This window comes from Myodes glareolus, chromosome 7 (assembly GCF_982192425.1).
Source record: "Myodes glareolus chromosome 7, mMyoGla1.1, whole genome shotgun sequence".
NCBI classification, from domain to species: domain Eukaryota; kingdom Metazoa; phylum Chordata; class Mammalia; order Rodentia; family Cricetidae; genus Myodes; species Myodes glareolus.
In genome coordinates, this window is record NC_142032.1 from 92,412,919 (window position 1) to 92,428,432 (window position 15,514).

General features: G+C 50.0%; 1 protein-coding gene across 1 annotated transcript in view; it reads left to right on the forward strand.

The window, feature by feature from the left end:
* Nucleotides 1–9,882, forward strand: part of Dkk3 (dickkopf Wnt signaling pathway inhibitor 3) — a 41,615-nt gene extending 31,733 nt beyond the window's left edge. The window contains exons 4-7 of the mRNA XM_048460298.3: nucleotides 4,762–4,854; nucleotides 6,120–6,264; nucleotides 7,469–7,625; nucleotides 8,371–9,882. Of these exons, the coding sequence (XP_048316255.2) occupies nucleotides 4,762–4,854; nucleotides 6,120–6,264; nucleotides 7,469–7,625; nucleotides 8,371–8,587 (612 nt within the window). The 3' untranslated portion in view covers nucleotides 8,588–9,882. The remainder of the gene's footprint in view (nucleotides 1–4,761; nucleotides 4,855–6,119; nucleotides 6,265–7,468; nucleotides 7,626–8,370) is intronic.
* Nucleotides 9,883–15,514: the final 5,632 nt, after the last annotated feature.

Here is a 15,514-nt window from a genome sequence, read left to right on the forward strand (position 1 = left end):
GGAGCAAATCCGAAATGGGGCATTAGCATTTAATTTGTAGGTTATTACTGTGGGGCAGAGTGTGGGTGATCATGGCATGAATGTGGTGGTCAGAGGACAGCTTTGTGGAGTTTGTTCTCTCCTTCCACCTTTGCACAGATCTAAGGGTAGAACTTCAGGTCATCAGCTTTGTGTGGTGAGCACTTGTATGGGCTGAACCATCTGGCTGACCCCAAATGGGGCATTTATAAGAACAGCAGACAGAGTGACCCCCTGGGGATCTAAGGGACTTGCGTTGAAATCTTTGCCTCCCACCATGGCCTGAGGCTTTGAGGCTCACTTTTCCTCTCGGCAAAATGAAGCCCAAACTGGAGTCTGCCAGTGACTCCAATGGGTGCCTTGGAAGCTGTGCGAACCCATTGCTGTCCTCCTACCCCCAGGCTTTTGACCTTTGCTTCCTAGGACCTCTTTTCTGATGAAGTGTGAGCTTAACAGAGATGCCAAGAGGTTCCTGTGTCATTTTCTTCTTCTTCTCATGAAGGCCCTGGGGCAGTTTCCAGGCAGCCCTGGGGCAGTTTCCAGGCAGCCCTGGGGCAGTTTCCAGGCAGCCCTGGCCCAGTCCACATTGTTTTCGGTTTCACTTCCAGACCTCCGGCCCTGGTTTCCTAAATGTAGCTCCTGACAACCAAAAAGGCCTCCTTGGAATGGCTGCAGCTCCTGACCAGCTTCTGGGATGTCTGTCAGGCCGAGGGAGGAACAGGACAGACAGACAGAGATGGCTACAGCTGTACAGAATCCCATGCTGCCTCTGTCACCTCAGGCCCACAGAGCCTCTGCTGTTGGTTTTCTCTCTCAGCCCTGGTGCAGGCAGATGCTGCCAGGCTGTGCCTCAGGTAGAGGAAAGGAACTGGGACTGAAGGGGGGCCCGCGCTGAGGTGTCTGCAGAGAGGAAGAGACACTTGTGGCAAGCTGCTGACCCTGGGCAGATCCTTCAAGACTTTAAAACTGAGATGGGAATGTTGATATGGGAGGGGGGACAAACAAACAAATGATGATGACAACAACACAGCTATCATCTAAAAGGGAATAAAAGCTTATTTGGGAGCCAAATATGAGCAACCACGCCCCGGGAACATGGATTCAGATTACCATAAATTCCATGTTCTAATGTAGTAATGGTTTCATGAAGGTTATTATTTTTTTTCTCGTAACAGAAAAAAAAAAAACCCTGCCATAAATCAAGACACTTTAAAAATCCGTTGAGAGGTACGGCAGATAGGTGAGGGGAACTGTCTGCTGTAGGCCTCGGCTGTTATTCGATGGCAGTCTGTCTGTTGGTTAATAGAGGCTAAGGGTCAGTTAGGGCATTACAAAAAGATTAGCCGAAAAGCCACAGAGATGGGCCAAATATAGTGGTGGGAATAAACAGATAGCGACGGGGCCAAAAATAGGCCAGGACAATTTGGCTCTGTACCGGCAACGTTCTGACTCCCCGCAGTCACTAGTCGGGGAATCTACCCCGTAGAGCCTTCATCGCCGTGTGGCTGTTTTGTTTTTCTCAGAGCTTCAGCGCACGGGAATCTTAACCATGTTGAGGGTATTAGAGGCAGCCAGCGCTGTTCTGCGACCACTCAAGGCCTTGCTCTGCTAGAGACCAGGGTAGTGTTGAGATGACTGGCTCTGAAGTCTGGAGACCAACCCCACCCCATCCTCCTCTGCAGGACAGGCCACATGATGAGGCCCAGGGCTCCTCGCTCTGCTGTTGTTCTTCGGTCTCGGTTGTGAGTGTCAGTCTGCCTTCAGGTCTAGAGTCTAAGAGTTGGAGGGTCTGTGAGGTCCCCAGCCCTCAGAAACCAAAGCACAGCGCCAAGAATCCATGACAGTGGCCAGAAAACAGCAGAGCCTCCCAACGCTCCTAGCTCCCCAGCCTCTCCCCTTGCTCAGCTCCTCTGGTGACTTGGGCACAGTTGGGTCCTTAGGACCCTGTAGAGTGGACTCAGCTGTGACACAGGAAAGAGAAGCTGAATTTCTCAGCCGTACCATCTCCCCTTCTCTTCCACTAAGGTTAGAGGACCGGGTCTCGTCCTCTGGTCCTCACGTGAGACATGTGCCTGCTACCGAGGGATGCTCTGAGTTGACTTCTCCTCCTCCTCCTTCTCTTCTTCCTCCTCTTCCTCCTCTTCTCCTCCTCCTCTCCCCCTTCTCCTCTTCATCCTTCTCCTTCTTTTTGTTCCCTCCCATGGTTGAATTTTGAATTAATTAAAGGCAGAGACCTCCCCACGTCATCTCTGTCCCCGGTGCCTGCTGGTTCTTCCTCCTTCCCAAATGTCACCCCTCCCACTCTGTTCTCTTGCTGTTAGGTTTTGGGAGAAACACCAGGAGCCTGTGGTCTGTGTATGGGAGGGAGTGGTAGGCGCCAGGAAGGGCACCTTGTGTCTTACAGTCAGTCTCAGCACCGCAGGATCCACACCCACAGCCAACCTGTTTGAAATAGCATTTGTAGCGGATGTCATTGTTTCCTAGATGGTGCAATATAACCATGATTTCCACAGTATACACATTGTATTGGATATTAAATCCAGAGATGATAAAGCATTTAGTAGGATATATGTGGGTTGGGTGCAAATTCTATGTCTTTTTATATGAGGGCCTTGTGCATCTGTGGGGTCTGTATTTGTGCAGGTGTGTGGGAGGACTGGGAACATGATGGATACAGGGCTGACTCACATCCTCGTGGACCTTCTCTTGCCACTCTGGGGTCCTGGATCCAGCAGACGTAGGCTCAGCCCCTTGGCTTGAGATAGTCTGTTTTCTTCCTAGTATAAGCCAGAATGGTGGCCCTCCTGACATTTCTGGTTTGCTGGGCTGAGCAAGTCGTGGGAGGCAGGGGGGAAAAAAGTGCCCATGTGCTGCAGCACTGGGTGAGACCTGGGCTGCACTGTCAGCTCCCTGCAGAGCCCAGCACAGTGCGGGGTGAGAGGAAGGGACCTGCAGCTTCTGAGCTAGATGAACAGGACTCCTGCACCATGTGCAGAAGAGTGAGGTTAGGTCGCTTTTGGGGTGTCAGGTGATGGGATCTCCATTGGCGTTTTGTTGAGAAATTGCAGTACACGATCTTCTGGTGTGAGCCCCTGGTGAGCCCAGACCTTGCTTGGTGTGTGAGACACATGTCTGTGTCAAACATAAGCATCCTGACTCTGTCACCCTTCAGAAATGGCTGGGGGATGATATTGCAGATGTCTCTGTCTTCCTGGCTTGGTGAGCAGAACACAGTCCAAGCTCCCCCTGGTGGGGCCTTAGCTTAGTGCTAGGCCTGCAACTGTCCTGAACCAAACACCTATCTCTTCAGACTTGCAGCGCTGGCCAGGGGACATTTAGACCTGTGTCAAGGACACCAGCTACTGCTCAATATTCTCAGTAATAACACTTAAGAATAGTTGCCCAACAATAGTGGTGAACGCCTCTTATCCCAGCACTTGGGAGGCAGAGGCAGGCAGATCCTTGTGAGTATGAGGTCAGCCTGGTCTACAGAGTGAGTTCCGGGAAACTCTGTTGCAAAAAATAATAATAATAATAATAAAAAATCCAAATCATTAAACAGAATAGTAGGAGAGGAGAGCCAGGGTCTGTCTGCTGAGACCCAACTAACACATGTTCAGGGCCACAGGCCCCCAGGATACCGCCATACCCACTGGTACAGTTTCCTCTACTCACAGAGTGGAGCTGAGGACCATCCCAGGGACTGAGGCCTGTGCCTGACCTACCGTGCTTTGGCATGTAGGGCTCCACACTAGGTCTCAGGATGGAGGATGCCCCAAGATGGGACTGAGGCAGACTCCACTCTTCATAGAGATCTTTCCAGAATGCTTGTCAGAGCTCAAGAGCCCTCCTCATCTCTGCTTACTGTATTTAGGTCCTGGGCCCCTGTACTCAAAAGACTGAAAAATGGTGAAAATAACCCCTTTGCCTGCATTAGCTGTCTCTCCTGTAGGGTGCAATGACCTTCTGTGCCACCATTTCCCAACATGGAAGAAGTAGCCTCCAGCTCCTGCTTGCTAGGAAGGTTCTGTCCTAGGGAAGGGTGAGGAATGATGTCCTTGACTGTTTTTCTTCCACTCCTGGCCTGCGTTTTTGTGGCCGAGATTAACCATGGGTCTAACTCTCAGACAGATGTTCCTAGCTAAGCAGAGCTGGCAGCCATAAGAAGGCCTTTGGGATGGGAGGGTGGGGTTCCAGCCATCCGACTCCCACTTTAAAGTTTGCCTTGCCTCTTGACTGCTTCTTAGAAGCCAGGAGCCTGTGAAGGGCTCTCTGCAGGCAGGCCTGTGGCCTCCAAGGCCAGGGCCAAGGAAGGTGGTCTCTGGTATCTTCCTAGGCAGCAGGGACTGTGTTGAGCCTGGCTTCCAGCCCTTTCTGCGCAGTCACAGGGCCTGGAACTCATTAGCACCTTTTATTAAAACCATCTGTCCTATGTATGAGCAACTTTGCGTCCCCATGCTCACAGCCCTGGATGTGGGGGACACTGAACACAGACGTCAATTGTGTGATGGATGTGGGTGGCTCAAGGCTCTTGGGGTCTGGAGAAGATAGACCCCGTGTGGACTGCAGAAGTAGGGGACAAGCACCAACCAGCCTGAGCAGGCTCTGGTGTGGCTGGAGCCAGCAGACACTTCTGGGCCGTGCTTCCCCCAAGATGGGGATGAACCCAGATTCTGCCCGTCCAGGGCACTGCAGATCTACACCTCTGCATTTTCCTGACAAAACTCCCTCCCACCCTCCCAGGAGTGCATCATCGATGAGGACTGTGGGCCCACCAGGTACTGCCAGTTTTCCAGCTTCAAGTACACCTGCCAGCCATGCCAGGACCAGCAGATGGTAAGGACACCAGTGGTCCCCGTTGCTGTGCTAGGGGGAGAAGATTAGCAGTCCCAGGGGTTCTCAGCTCACCTGCTTGCAAGAACTGATGAGTGATGGGGAGGAGTCCCAGATTTTGGTGCCTGGAGTAATCAGGGTGTCATTCTAGCAGACCAGCAGCCACCCCACCCCATAATCTCTGGTCATATTGTGTGACTCATGGGTAGCAAAGAGAGGGAGGGAGGAGAGGACGGGAGGCTCTGTCCCTTCTGGGACAGTGAACAGTAGCAGACATAGTAGTGCATACATGCAGTCCCCAGACAAGGGACTTTTTCCTCTTGGGCTGCTCCCCAGGTCCCCGAGCTTCCAGTCTGCTTAATACATATGTAGAGGGAGGAGCCAGGAAGAGGCTGGAGGACTCCCTGTAATGTGGGTTGTGAGAGAAACACGAGCCCAGGCAAAGGAAGCACTCTGCTTCACCCAGCAGACTTTTGGGACAAAGCCGTGGGTTCACGAACTTGAACTCTTGACATTTCCCCTTATTTTGACAGTAAAATAAAGCGCAGTAAATTTGGAAAATAAAGGGTTCCTGTGACCTTGTTCAGCTCCATCTTGGTGAGGCAGTTGCTGGTGTTCTTCCAGGCCACCCCACATCCCAGGGCCCGGTCTTTGGGACCTCTTGTTGCTCTTTGCTCGTCCCTGTGGGTCTCTGGGTCCCTGCTCCCCGCATGCTGTCCCCAGACTGAGTCTTCCTGGCTCTGACTTGACTTAGCCGTTTGTGCGACCGCTGCTGCCTCCCCTGTGGCCTGAGCCGCCTTCCCTTCCTCAGGCCTAGTAGAAAGGGTGAAAGATAAACTGAGGAGCTGCCCACCTTTACCCCAGCACTCGGGAGGCAGAGGCAGGTGGATCTCTGAGTTTGAGGCCAGCCTGGTCTACATAGTGAGTTCCAAGACAGCCAGGTCTACACAGAGAAACTCTGTCTCAAACAACAACAAATAAACGAAAAGGGTGAAAGATAGAGCCATGGGCTGGAGGCGCCAAAGATACACAGGTTCTCTTTGTAAAGTCTTTGACCTGGGTCGGCAAGACTTAGACATTCACCTTCTCAGGGGCCGTTTTCCCTGTGTTTTCGCCCTTCTTGTGCCAATAGCCATACTTCAAGCTGCCTCCTTCAATTTCCACTAATGTGAGCCATCTTTGACTGGGCCAAGCAGGCTGGAGCCAGGCTGCCCAGGTTTCCAGGCTAGTGATGCCCTGGGCCTTGTGTTTTTCTCAATTCTCTGCAGCTGTGCACCCGAGACAGTGAGTGCTGTGGAGACCAGCTGTGTGTCTGGGGTCACTGCACCAAAAAGGCCACCAAGGGTAGCAACGGGACCATCTGTGACAACCAGAGGGATTGCCAACCTGGCCTGTGCTGTGCCTTCCAAAGAGGTATGTGGGCTCCCCGGTAGGTGCTGGGGAAATCTGTCCTCATCACTCAGGAGGCGCTGCTGGGCCCCAGAATGCTACCCACACCTTTTCAGGGTCCTGCCTCCCCGCGACAGCATCTCAGATGCTTCCACTGTCGCCCCAGCCCCACAGGCTCTTCCTAGAGTAGGGAGAGAACTTCTTGCTTTGTTTTTCCCAGTTGTTGACTATGCAAGTTAAGTTCTTTTAGGATGCCTGAGTCCAGGGCAGGAGGAGCATCCCCAGATGGGTGGGATCCCAGAAGCCCCCCCACCCCAACATCCCACAAAGGCACCATTGGCCTGGGTGTTTTGTGTGGATTCTCTTTTCAGTTCCGAGGGCCTCTCTTGATGGGCATGTGCAGGCCCTCTCCTTTGCCAGGAGTGTGTCTGAAAGCTCTCAGCTCCTCCCCAGCTCCTCCCCAGCTCCCTTTTCCCAACCCTACTGTCCCTCCCTGTGCCTGCCACCTCATGATTTGCATGGAGGATAGCATTCCAGTGGTTGTCCCACCCCCTCTCAAAGTCTGTCTTCTCCTACCTCCAAAGCCATAGGCACCCAAATCCTCTGTCCTCTTTGTCTCTGCTCCTTTACTCATCCACCTGCCCTGATCCGGGCCCCTATTAACCCTCTGTTGTTGTAAGGAGGGGGCCACTAGTTGATTCCCGGCTGCTCAGCCCTGAAATAACCACACAGAAACTGTATCAATTAAATCACTGCTTGGCCCATTAGCTCTAGCTTATTATTGGCTAACTCTTACATCTTAATCTAACCCATTTCTATCTATCTGCGTATCGCCACGTGACTGTGACTTACCAGCTAAAGTTCCTTTCTCTGAGCATTCTGTTTAGATTTCCCCGCCTAGCTCCATTCCCCTATAGCCCTGCTATAGGCCCAAAGCAGTTCCTTTATTAATCAATGATATTCATAGCATACAGAGAGTCCGCATCACTCTGCCCCTGCTAGAGGACCTTGGTTCCACTCTTCATTTCCCCTGGTGATTTGGCCTCCAACCCTCAGCCCCGCTCTTCAGGCAAGAACCCCCATCACTGATCCAGTCCTCACGGGTTAGTTCATCCCAAGTGTATACTACCTTCTCAGTCTGTCCACTCCTTCGATTCCTTCCTCACGTGGGGTTGAGGGAGGAGAGCAAGCCTGTGTCTGTCTTCACGGTGACGCTTGGCTGTTCCAGGCCTGCTGTTCCCCGTGTGCACATTCCTGCCTGTGGAGGGGGAGCTCTGCCATGACCCTGCCAGCCAGCTGCTGGACCTCATCACCTGGGAACTGGAGCCCGAAGGCGCTTTGGACCGATGCCCCTGTGCCAGTGGACTCCTCTGCCAACCTCAGAGGTGAGGTCCCTTCTGTGACTGTACCCGGCCCTGAGAGCAGGAAAAATGTCATCCAAGGGGACTTAGAAGCAGGTTTGGCTAGGAAGAGATGTTGATTCAGTGTGGGGTAGGTCACTAGGGGGAGGGTGTGGAGGGAAGGAGCCCAGACCCACACCATCATGGTGGGAGAGGATGCTGACACGGAAGAGGGGTGGACCACCAATGTGGAGGGCACCTGTAGGTTAGAGGCTCATGAAACTGAAGCTTCAGGGTTGGCAGGGCTGTTCTTCTGTCCTATCCACACCCTCTTCTCAGCCTTCTGTTCTACCAGAATCTAGGGGCACAGGGAAGAAAGCCAGAATTCCCCTCCCCTCTCCCTCAGAGGCCCAGGGTCACCATGTGTGCAGCAGATGTGGGGTTATATTGGGCCTCCTTCTTGAAACCCACATGGGCAGAGGGCTAAGGGGACTCCATGTGGCAGTGAACCTCCAAATCTCCACCATCAGGGCCTGCACCTAGGCAGACAAGCCAATAGTTAGTCACAGAAGAGGAGGCCTGTGACGACCCCTTGAGGGCTTTCTCCCTCTGACTCTTCAGTAAGATGGTGACAGGATGCACCCTGACAGGAAATAGTGAGTTAGTGAGGCCTGAAGGCCCCCACAGAGTACAGCCCAAGGCTTCACACGGACCTGACATGCTCTAAGCCTGGCTTTGCTCTCTGGGATAACAGAGAGAACCTTGACCAAATCTCAACCCTCTTCCCCAGCCACAGTCTGGTGTACGTGTGCAAGACAGCCTTCATCGGTAGCCATGACCAGAATGAGGAGAGTCTGCTGCCCAGGGAGACCCCTGATGAATATGAAGATGGTGGCTTCATAGGGGAGGTGCGCCAGGAGCTGGAGGACCTGGAGCGGAGCCTGGCCCAGGAGATGGCATTTGGGGCGCCTGCCCCTGCGGAGTCATTGGGTGGGGAGGAGATTTAGATTCGGACCCAGCTGAGCTGCTGGTAGATGTGCAATAGACATGGCTAATTTATTTCCCCGGAGTGTCCCCTAGGTGCGGGGCTGGCCAGGCATTCTCCGCAGCTCCTTCCCGGTAGCTTTTTCCCTGGCTTGACAAGGTGCAGCGCAAGTACGTTTGTTCCAGCTGCCCCGCTGCTCTGGGGTTGGGAGAGACAGACAGGGTGGGAGAGGGCAGCGGCGAGCCGCCCCACACCATGGTCAGACGTTCTGTTTTGTTCTTCATGGACTGGAGATTTGATTGAAAGGAGAAGATGGAAAGGGGTAAAGTCTGCTCATGGTCGGCTCGGGGGAGACATGGAGGAGGGTGCCTGCCCTGCAAACAAGGACTTGGCAAAACGTAGCCATTGTTTGTTCTGTGGCCCTTCCGTGGGCCGAGGCCGCGTCTGCGCGCAGGAGCTATGCTGCTCTTGTGGCCTCCCACACCTTCATCCCCCGCCCTCTCTTTCTGCTCCTCCTACCTCACCATCAGCACGCCCTTCTCATCCGCTCAGTCCTCTCAGCGATCAGTCCACTCAGAGCAGCCTGGGAGCGAACCAGAGTGGATTTCTCGCCAAGCCCCTTGTTCTCTCACTCCCCCGCAACACACACCAGCCTTGGTGCCACCAACAGTATTTCCAAAAGGAGGGGAGTGAAATCCTTTTCTTCTTATTTTTTTTTGCGCATTTAAGGCATGCCTGGAACTAAGGTCAGGCCAGTTTGCACATCTCTCTAAGGTTAGAAGTCGCAGCGTGGAGGCCAGGGGTGTGGTCATTGCCCTCTGCCATTTGCTTCAGTAACTCCGAAAGTCAGTAATTGGAGGACCGTTTGTAAATCAATTCACAGGAAGGACACTTGGGTAATTGTAGGGCCAGGGTTATAAATGAAATGTGCAGTCGTTTAGCGACAAGGGAGGGCCTTTCTCAATGGCACAGAGAAATCAGAAGCAAGCCAGGCTGTGTGTAGTATGGCTGTGATGTCCAGACAGAAGCTGGGCTGGGCGTCGGGTCTCAGATGACTATGTCAGGTGCCAGGAACCGGTTCCATCCTGTCCTCATCCAGAGTCGTTCAGCTTTAGAGCTGCGCCCAGTTGTCGAAGCATGCTTTCTTCTGAGTTTTAAATTACGGATAAGCACATGCGCTGCGCTCAAAGATCATGCATAAATTACTTTGGCTACTGTTTGATAATTCTTGGGCTTCTTTCCCCCCCCCCTTTAGCTTTCAATTAATGTAACCCCCCTTCATCCAGAACAATAAAATAAAACATTCTGTAGTATAAAGAGACGAAAAGTCTTTCCATAGAGGCAGATTTTCCAGGCATCTGCGGTTCACTTCTAGACTCTGTTGGAACGCTTATTCTTGTCTGGCTGGGACTGAGTTTTAGGCAAGCAAACTCCTTCCCATCTCCCAAAGGAACAAATGGGACATGTGAGTCGTCTCTTGGAGGCGCCCTGTCGTCAAAGGTAGTTCTGGGCTTGTGCAGCACGGGCACTCTAATGAAATACCTGAGGCAATTAATTTATGTATTTAAAAAAGCGTATTTTTGTTCCCTGTTTTGGGTGTCAGTCATGATCCTGTTGCCTGGAAACCGTGGTGGGGCAGCACAACATGGCGGGGAGCATGTGGTAGAGTCAGGCTGCTCCCAGGGAGAGAGAGAGAAGAACACACAGTCCTCCCCCAGGACCGGGGCCCTCTCACGAGGCCCCACCCCTCGTGTTGGTTTTAGCTACTCTCCTGGTGCTGACAGGAGCTGCCTGAAGGGTGAGGGTTCATTTTGTAGCAGGCGGGGCACAGGGGTGGAGTGGGGGCTGCTTCCCACAGTTCCGAGGACCAGGGGGCAGAGAAGGGGTAATGCCAGGATTCAACTTTCTCCTTTTCCCCCTTTCATTGATTCTGGGACCCCAGACCATTCAATGGTGCCACCCCACCCAAAAGGGTGAGTTTCCTTCCTCAGCTGGAACTCTCTGGGAACTCCTTGCCTCATAGACAGGTACAGAGGGTGTCTCCTAAATGACTCAAAAACCCATTTGGTTCCAAGACACGGAAGGGCTATGTAATAACTTTCTCACATAACACCTTTGCCATCTAAAAGACTTTAAATCTCTAATCTGAAGATATCACAGTAAAGAAACATAAACATTTAGAAAAACAATACATGTAAGTACTTGATAGTCATCTATGTCCATAGTATGGGCTCATTTGTCACTAAAACCTGTACTGGTTAGGATCTGCTGTGTTTTATCTGGTATGCTGAAATCCTATGGTTTTAGCTACAAATGTGAAGATTCAGAATAAATGAACAACGTATTAAAAAAAAACTACGCAGGTTGATAAAGAAGATTGTTGTAGCTTCCCAATAGTGCTATGGGGAACAAGCCTTTAACCAATAGGTCTTTGGACACGGGGATGGTTTACCTGGTCCATAACAGAGCTGGGACACACCAAGCTCTTTAAGGACTAGATTAATGAGGGCCCTGTATATTTAGGTCAACAGGGCAGCAGGCGCTGACTCTCTGAAGTCCATATTAGCAGATGACAGAATGGGGCTTCAGAGAGGTGGAGGAGGGAGAAGTTAGGTGAAATGGCTTCAAGGGTGCACTGATTATTTTACTGTCGAACATGGAGGTGTTTTTTATTCGATGGCAACTTACAGGGCCTCTTAACTCCTGATCACCCGGCGGCTATGTGTGGAGGGCTTGCTCAGAGCAAGGGTTCGGATGTTCCCAGGCGAGAGTCTCTGCTCTGAAATCATATCAACAGAAGATGGGACACAAACAGCTGAGTGCTAGAGGAGCCCTAGCGGAGGGCTTAGCTTGGAGGGCCACCATGAAAGGGAAGGACCTAGACGGGAAATGGATAAGATTCTCAATGGACAGGGTGACTGGAAGCTAAGGCAAGCGTGAGGAAATGCATTGAGATGAGTCTGAAAATGGTTTTATTGAAAACAAACAAAAAAGCCTGTTTGGTACCCACCATGTATCAAGTCTCATTCGTGAATGAGGGAAAACTAGGGTACCCTTCCCAGAGCTAACCACCCTGTGAGAGGCCTGAATGCTCAGCCAAGAAGACCGCACCTCAACATTGTTACTGGACCATGGGAAGAGCTGAGCTGAGTGCGGCTCTTCACTGGCTGCCTGATCTTTTCTTGGATCCGGTTCCTGCCAGGGAAACAACAGCAGGAGCTAAGGTTCGGCTCCTTAGCAGTGATCCCAGCAAAAGACCAAGCTGCCAGGGAGTGATCCTCCCCTCCCCCGTTCCTGGCCTTCCAGGACAGGTGATCAAGATGTGGTATTGGCTTCAAGGCCCTCTGAGGAAGCTGGGAGCTGTCGGACTGCCTTTCTCCCCCCACCTCCCCAGCCTTCAGCTAGCACTCACTGCTTAGCTTCTGTTAGTTTGACAGTCCTTGACCCAGGGCCTCTGTATGACTTTTATTATTTCTGTGGCTATAAATATCTGACAAGAACAACTTAAGGGAGGAGTTTAGAGTTCAAAGGAATTGTCCACGATGGTGGCAGGAGTGGCAATGACTGTTTGTGCGACTACGGGGAAGCAGAGTGCATGGGGAAGTGGGGAGATCTCAAGGCCCACCTGCAGCGGCCCACTTCTGCCAGCAAGGCTCCACTCCCCTGATGGTCCACAACCTTAGAGACTGCTGCAAACTGAGCACCAGCTGTTCAAAGACAAGTGGGTGCTGATGGTGGTTGTTTGGTGAGAAATGTCCCCTTTAGTCTTAGACACTTGAACACAGTTGGTGATGCTGTTTGGGGAGGGTTAGGCGATGCAGCCGTGGCAGAGGAAGTGTGTCACTGGGGGCAGACTTTGTCTGCGTTGATTCTCTGCTTCCCATGTGGGTTCAACATGTGCCTCAGCTTCCTGGTTCTGTGCCATGCCACTCTACCGTCATGGATGCCAACTGGGAGCCAAAATAACTCAAGTTGCCCTTGGCCCTGGTGTCTTATTACAGCACAGAAAAGCAACAAACACAGGGGCCATTTCTACAAGAGCTCCCTTCTTCAAAACCAGCAGTAACAGGCCCCTCTGGTTTTACTCAGTGAAAAGTTCTCCACTCTCAAGGGCTTATGTGAGTACATGGAGCTCACATGAACAGCATAATCACCCTGAGGAGGTCCTTGACCATTAATTATTACATCCTCAACCTCTGAGCTGCATAAAGTTCCTGGGATTCTGTTTTGGGCCCTGGATATCTCTGAGAGAGTTAGACTGTCTAGCACAGGAGTTTGAGGCCAAATTAAGAACAGAAGTGATCCTGGGCACAACTGTCTCTGGATTTTGCGTGTGTGTGTGTGTGTGTGTGTGCATGCGTGCTTAGGCAGATATTCATATGGATGCATCCATGTATGTATACACATGTGAAGTCAAAAGATGAGGTCAAACAAAATACAACATCCCTTCATGATAAAGGTCTTGGAGACAGCAGGAATATAAGGAACATACCTAAACATAATAAAGGCAATATATAGCAAGCCAACAGCCAACATCAAACTAAATGGAGAGGAACTCAAAGCAATCCCACTGAAATCACGAACAAGACAGGTTGCCCACTCTCTCCTTATCTATTCAATATAGTTCTTATTGCTAAAGCAATAAGACAACAAAAGAAGATCAACATGATACAAACCAGAAAATAAGAAGTCAAACTCTCACTATTTGCTGATGATAGGATAGTTTATATAAGCGACCTCAAAAATTCCTCCAAGGAACTTCTACAACTCATAATCACCTTCAGTAATGTAGCAGGATAGAAAATTAACAACAGCAAAAAATCAGTAGCCCTCTTTTTATACAGATGATAAATGGGCTGAGAAAGAAATCAGAGAAACATCACCCTTCACAATAGCCACAAATAACATAAAATATTTTGGAGTAACTCTAACCAAACAAATGAAGAACCTGTATGACAAGAACTTTAAGTCTTTGAAGAAAGAAACTGAAAAAAGACACCAGAAAGTGGAAAGATTTCCTATGCTCTTGGGTAGGTAGAATTAACAGAGTAAAAATGGCTTCTTTTGGGTATATATCCAAAGGATGTTCAATCATGCCACAAGGACATGTGCTCAACTGAGTTCATAGCAGCATTATTTGTCATATCCTGAACCTGGAAACAACCTAAACGCCCCTCGACCAAAGAACGAATAAAGGAGATGTGGTACATTTACACAATGGAATACTTCACAGCGGAAAAAAAAAATGACATCTTGAAATTTGCGGGCAAATGGATGGATCTAGAAAGCATCATATTAAGTGAGGTAACCCAGACCCAGAAAGACAAATATAATATGTACTCACTCATAAGTGACTTTTAGACATAAAGCAAAGAAAAACCAGCCTACAATTCACAATCCCAGAGAACCTAGACAATAAAGAGGACCATAAGAGTATCTAATCTACATGGAAAGTAGAGAAAGACAAGATTTGAGTAAAATGGGAGCGGAGGAGGAAGAGTGGGGAGCGGAGAAAAATATATGACTCAATAAAAACAATAAAAAGAAAAAAATAATTAGTTCACGGTTATTATAATACCAAAAAAAAAAAAAAAGGATGAGGTCAAGTTTGAATAGCTGAGTCTTCTGGTGATAGGACCTATGGACATCTACCATTAAGTCTATAAGAGGGGACCGTGGCCTCACTGCAGATGGCTGCTCATGAACAGTTATCTCTTTCCCACCTGCCATCAGCAGTGGTGCAGTTAGAGTGGACAGTGGTAGGTGACCATACCTTTCCTCCCACATTCTGCATCCAGCCTTGTAACTAATGAACCATAGTGTGCACTGAGGGAGCACACTATTTTGAATGACATAAATTCAAGATCAGATTGTTGTAATACGCAAAGCAATGCAAGTTGCAGACTGCACTGTGAACAGGTTTCCCAGTGGGGATTTCTAGTTACTAGATAAAGCACCTTTTCTTGTATTTCCAAAAACTGGCTCTAAGCATGCTACCCAAGCAGCACAAACTTGAAATCAGTGAGCTCACTGTATAGGGAAGTTGGGGGTACGCAAAAGCAGAAAAAGGGTGCTATCTTCCAGTAACTTGTGAGGGGGGTGCCAGGTAATTTCCAGTTCCAATCATGAGCAACTTCTCTGGGATTAGTGGTAGTAGATAGCAGGGGTAACGTACCTCTCTCAACGCCCCATTTGCCTTCCTATGTTGACCCTTCTGATAGCTGCACTTTCTAAATGATCACAGATGTTGATGAATTCTTGAGGTAATCCAACGTTTTTGTAGCTTACAAAACTAACAAAAAACAACACAGGTCTAGGAGTGATGGCTCCCCCATATTGGCTGCCTTGCAGGAGCATCTTCAAATTCCATGTTCACTCAGTTGAGGTGTCTAATAGCCTCTTTTGAGTCACGAACTCTTGCAAACTGGACACAGGCCACCTTCTAGCCCCTAGAAAACTTCATGCATACCAGTTTGCATTTGATTCCAGGATTTACGAAGTTTTTATAAGATGATTAGTGAAACCAAAGTACAGATTTTTTTCAAAAATTGTACAGAATTATAATCCACACTACTGGACACTACTCTGTAACTTGCAAATCATAGGTTCGAGAATTGCAAGGTCTTTGATACTGACCAGAGATGAGTCCAGAGAGAATGACAGTTCAATGGCAAAGAAAATCCTAGAACTCAGCAGAGGATCTTCCTGCATTCCAGAGTCACAGGTCAGGTAGATTTACATCACAGGCTCCCAAACACCAGACCATCAGGCTACTTCCCACTATGGGTGTGTCACCATATCCCCACAGTATAGCCAGGACCTGGAATCCTCCATCTTTCTAACTGCAGCACACTTTCCATTACAAGACATTAACCTAGAGCAGGCTCTTCCACTTTGTCACCATTACTGTCCCTTTCATATATTCCCCCTGTAGGCCTGCTCAACGGGC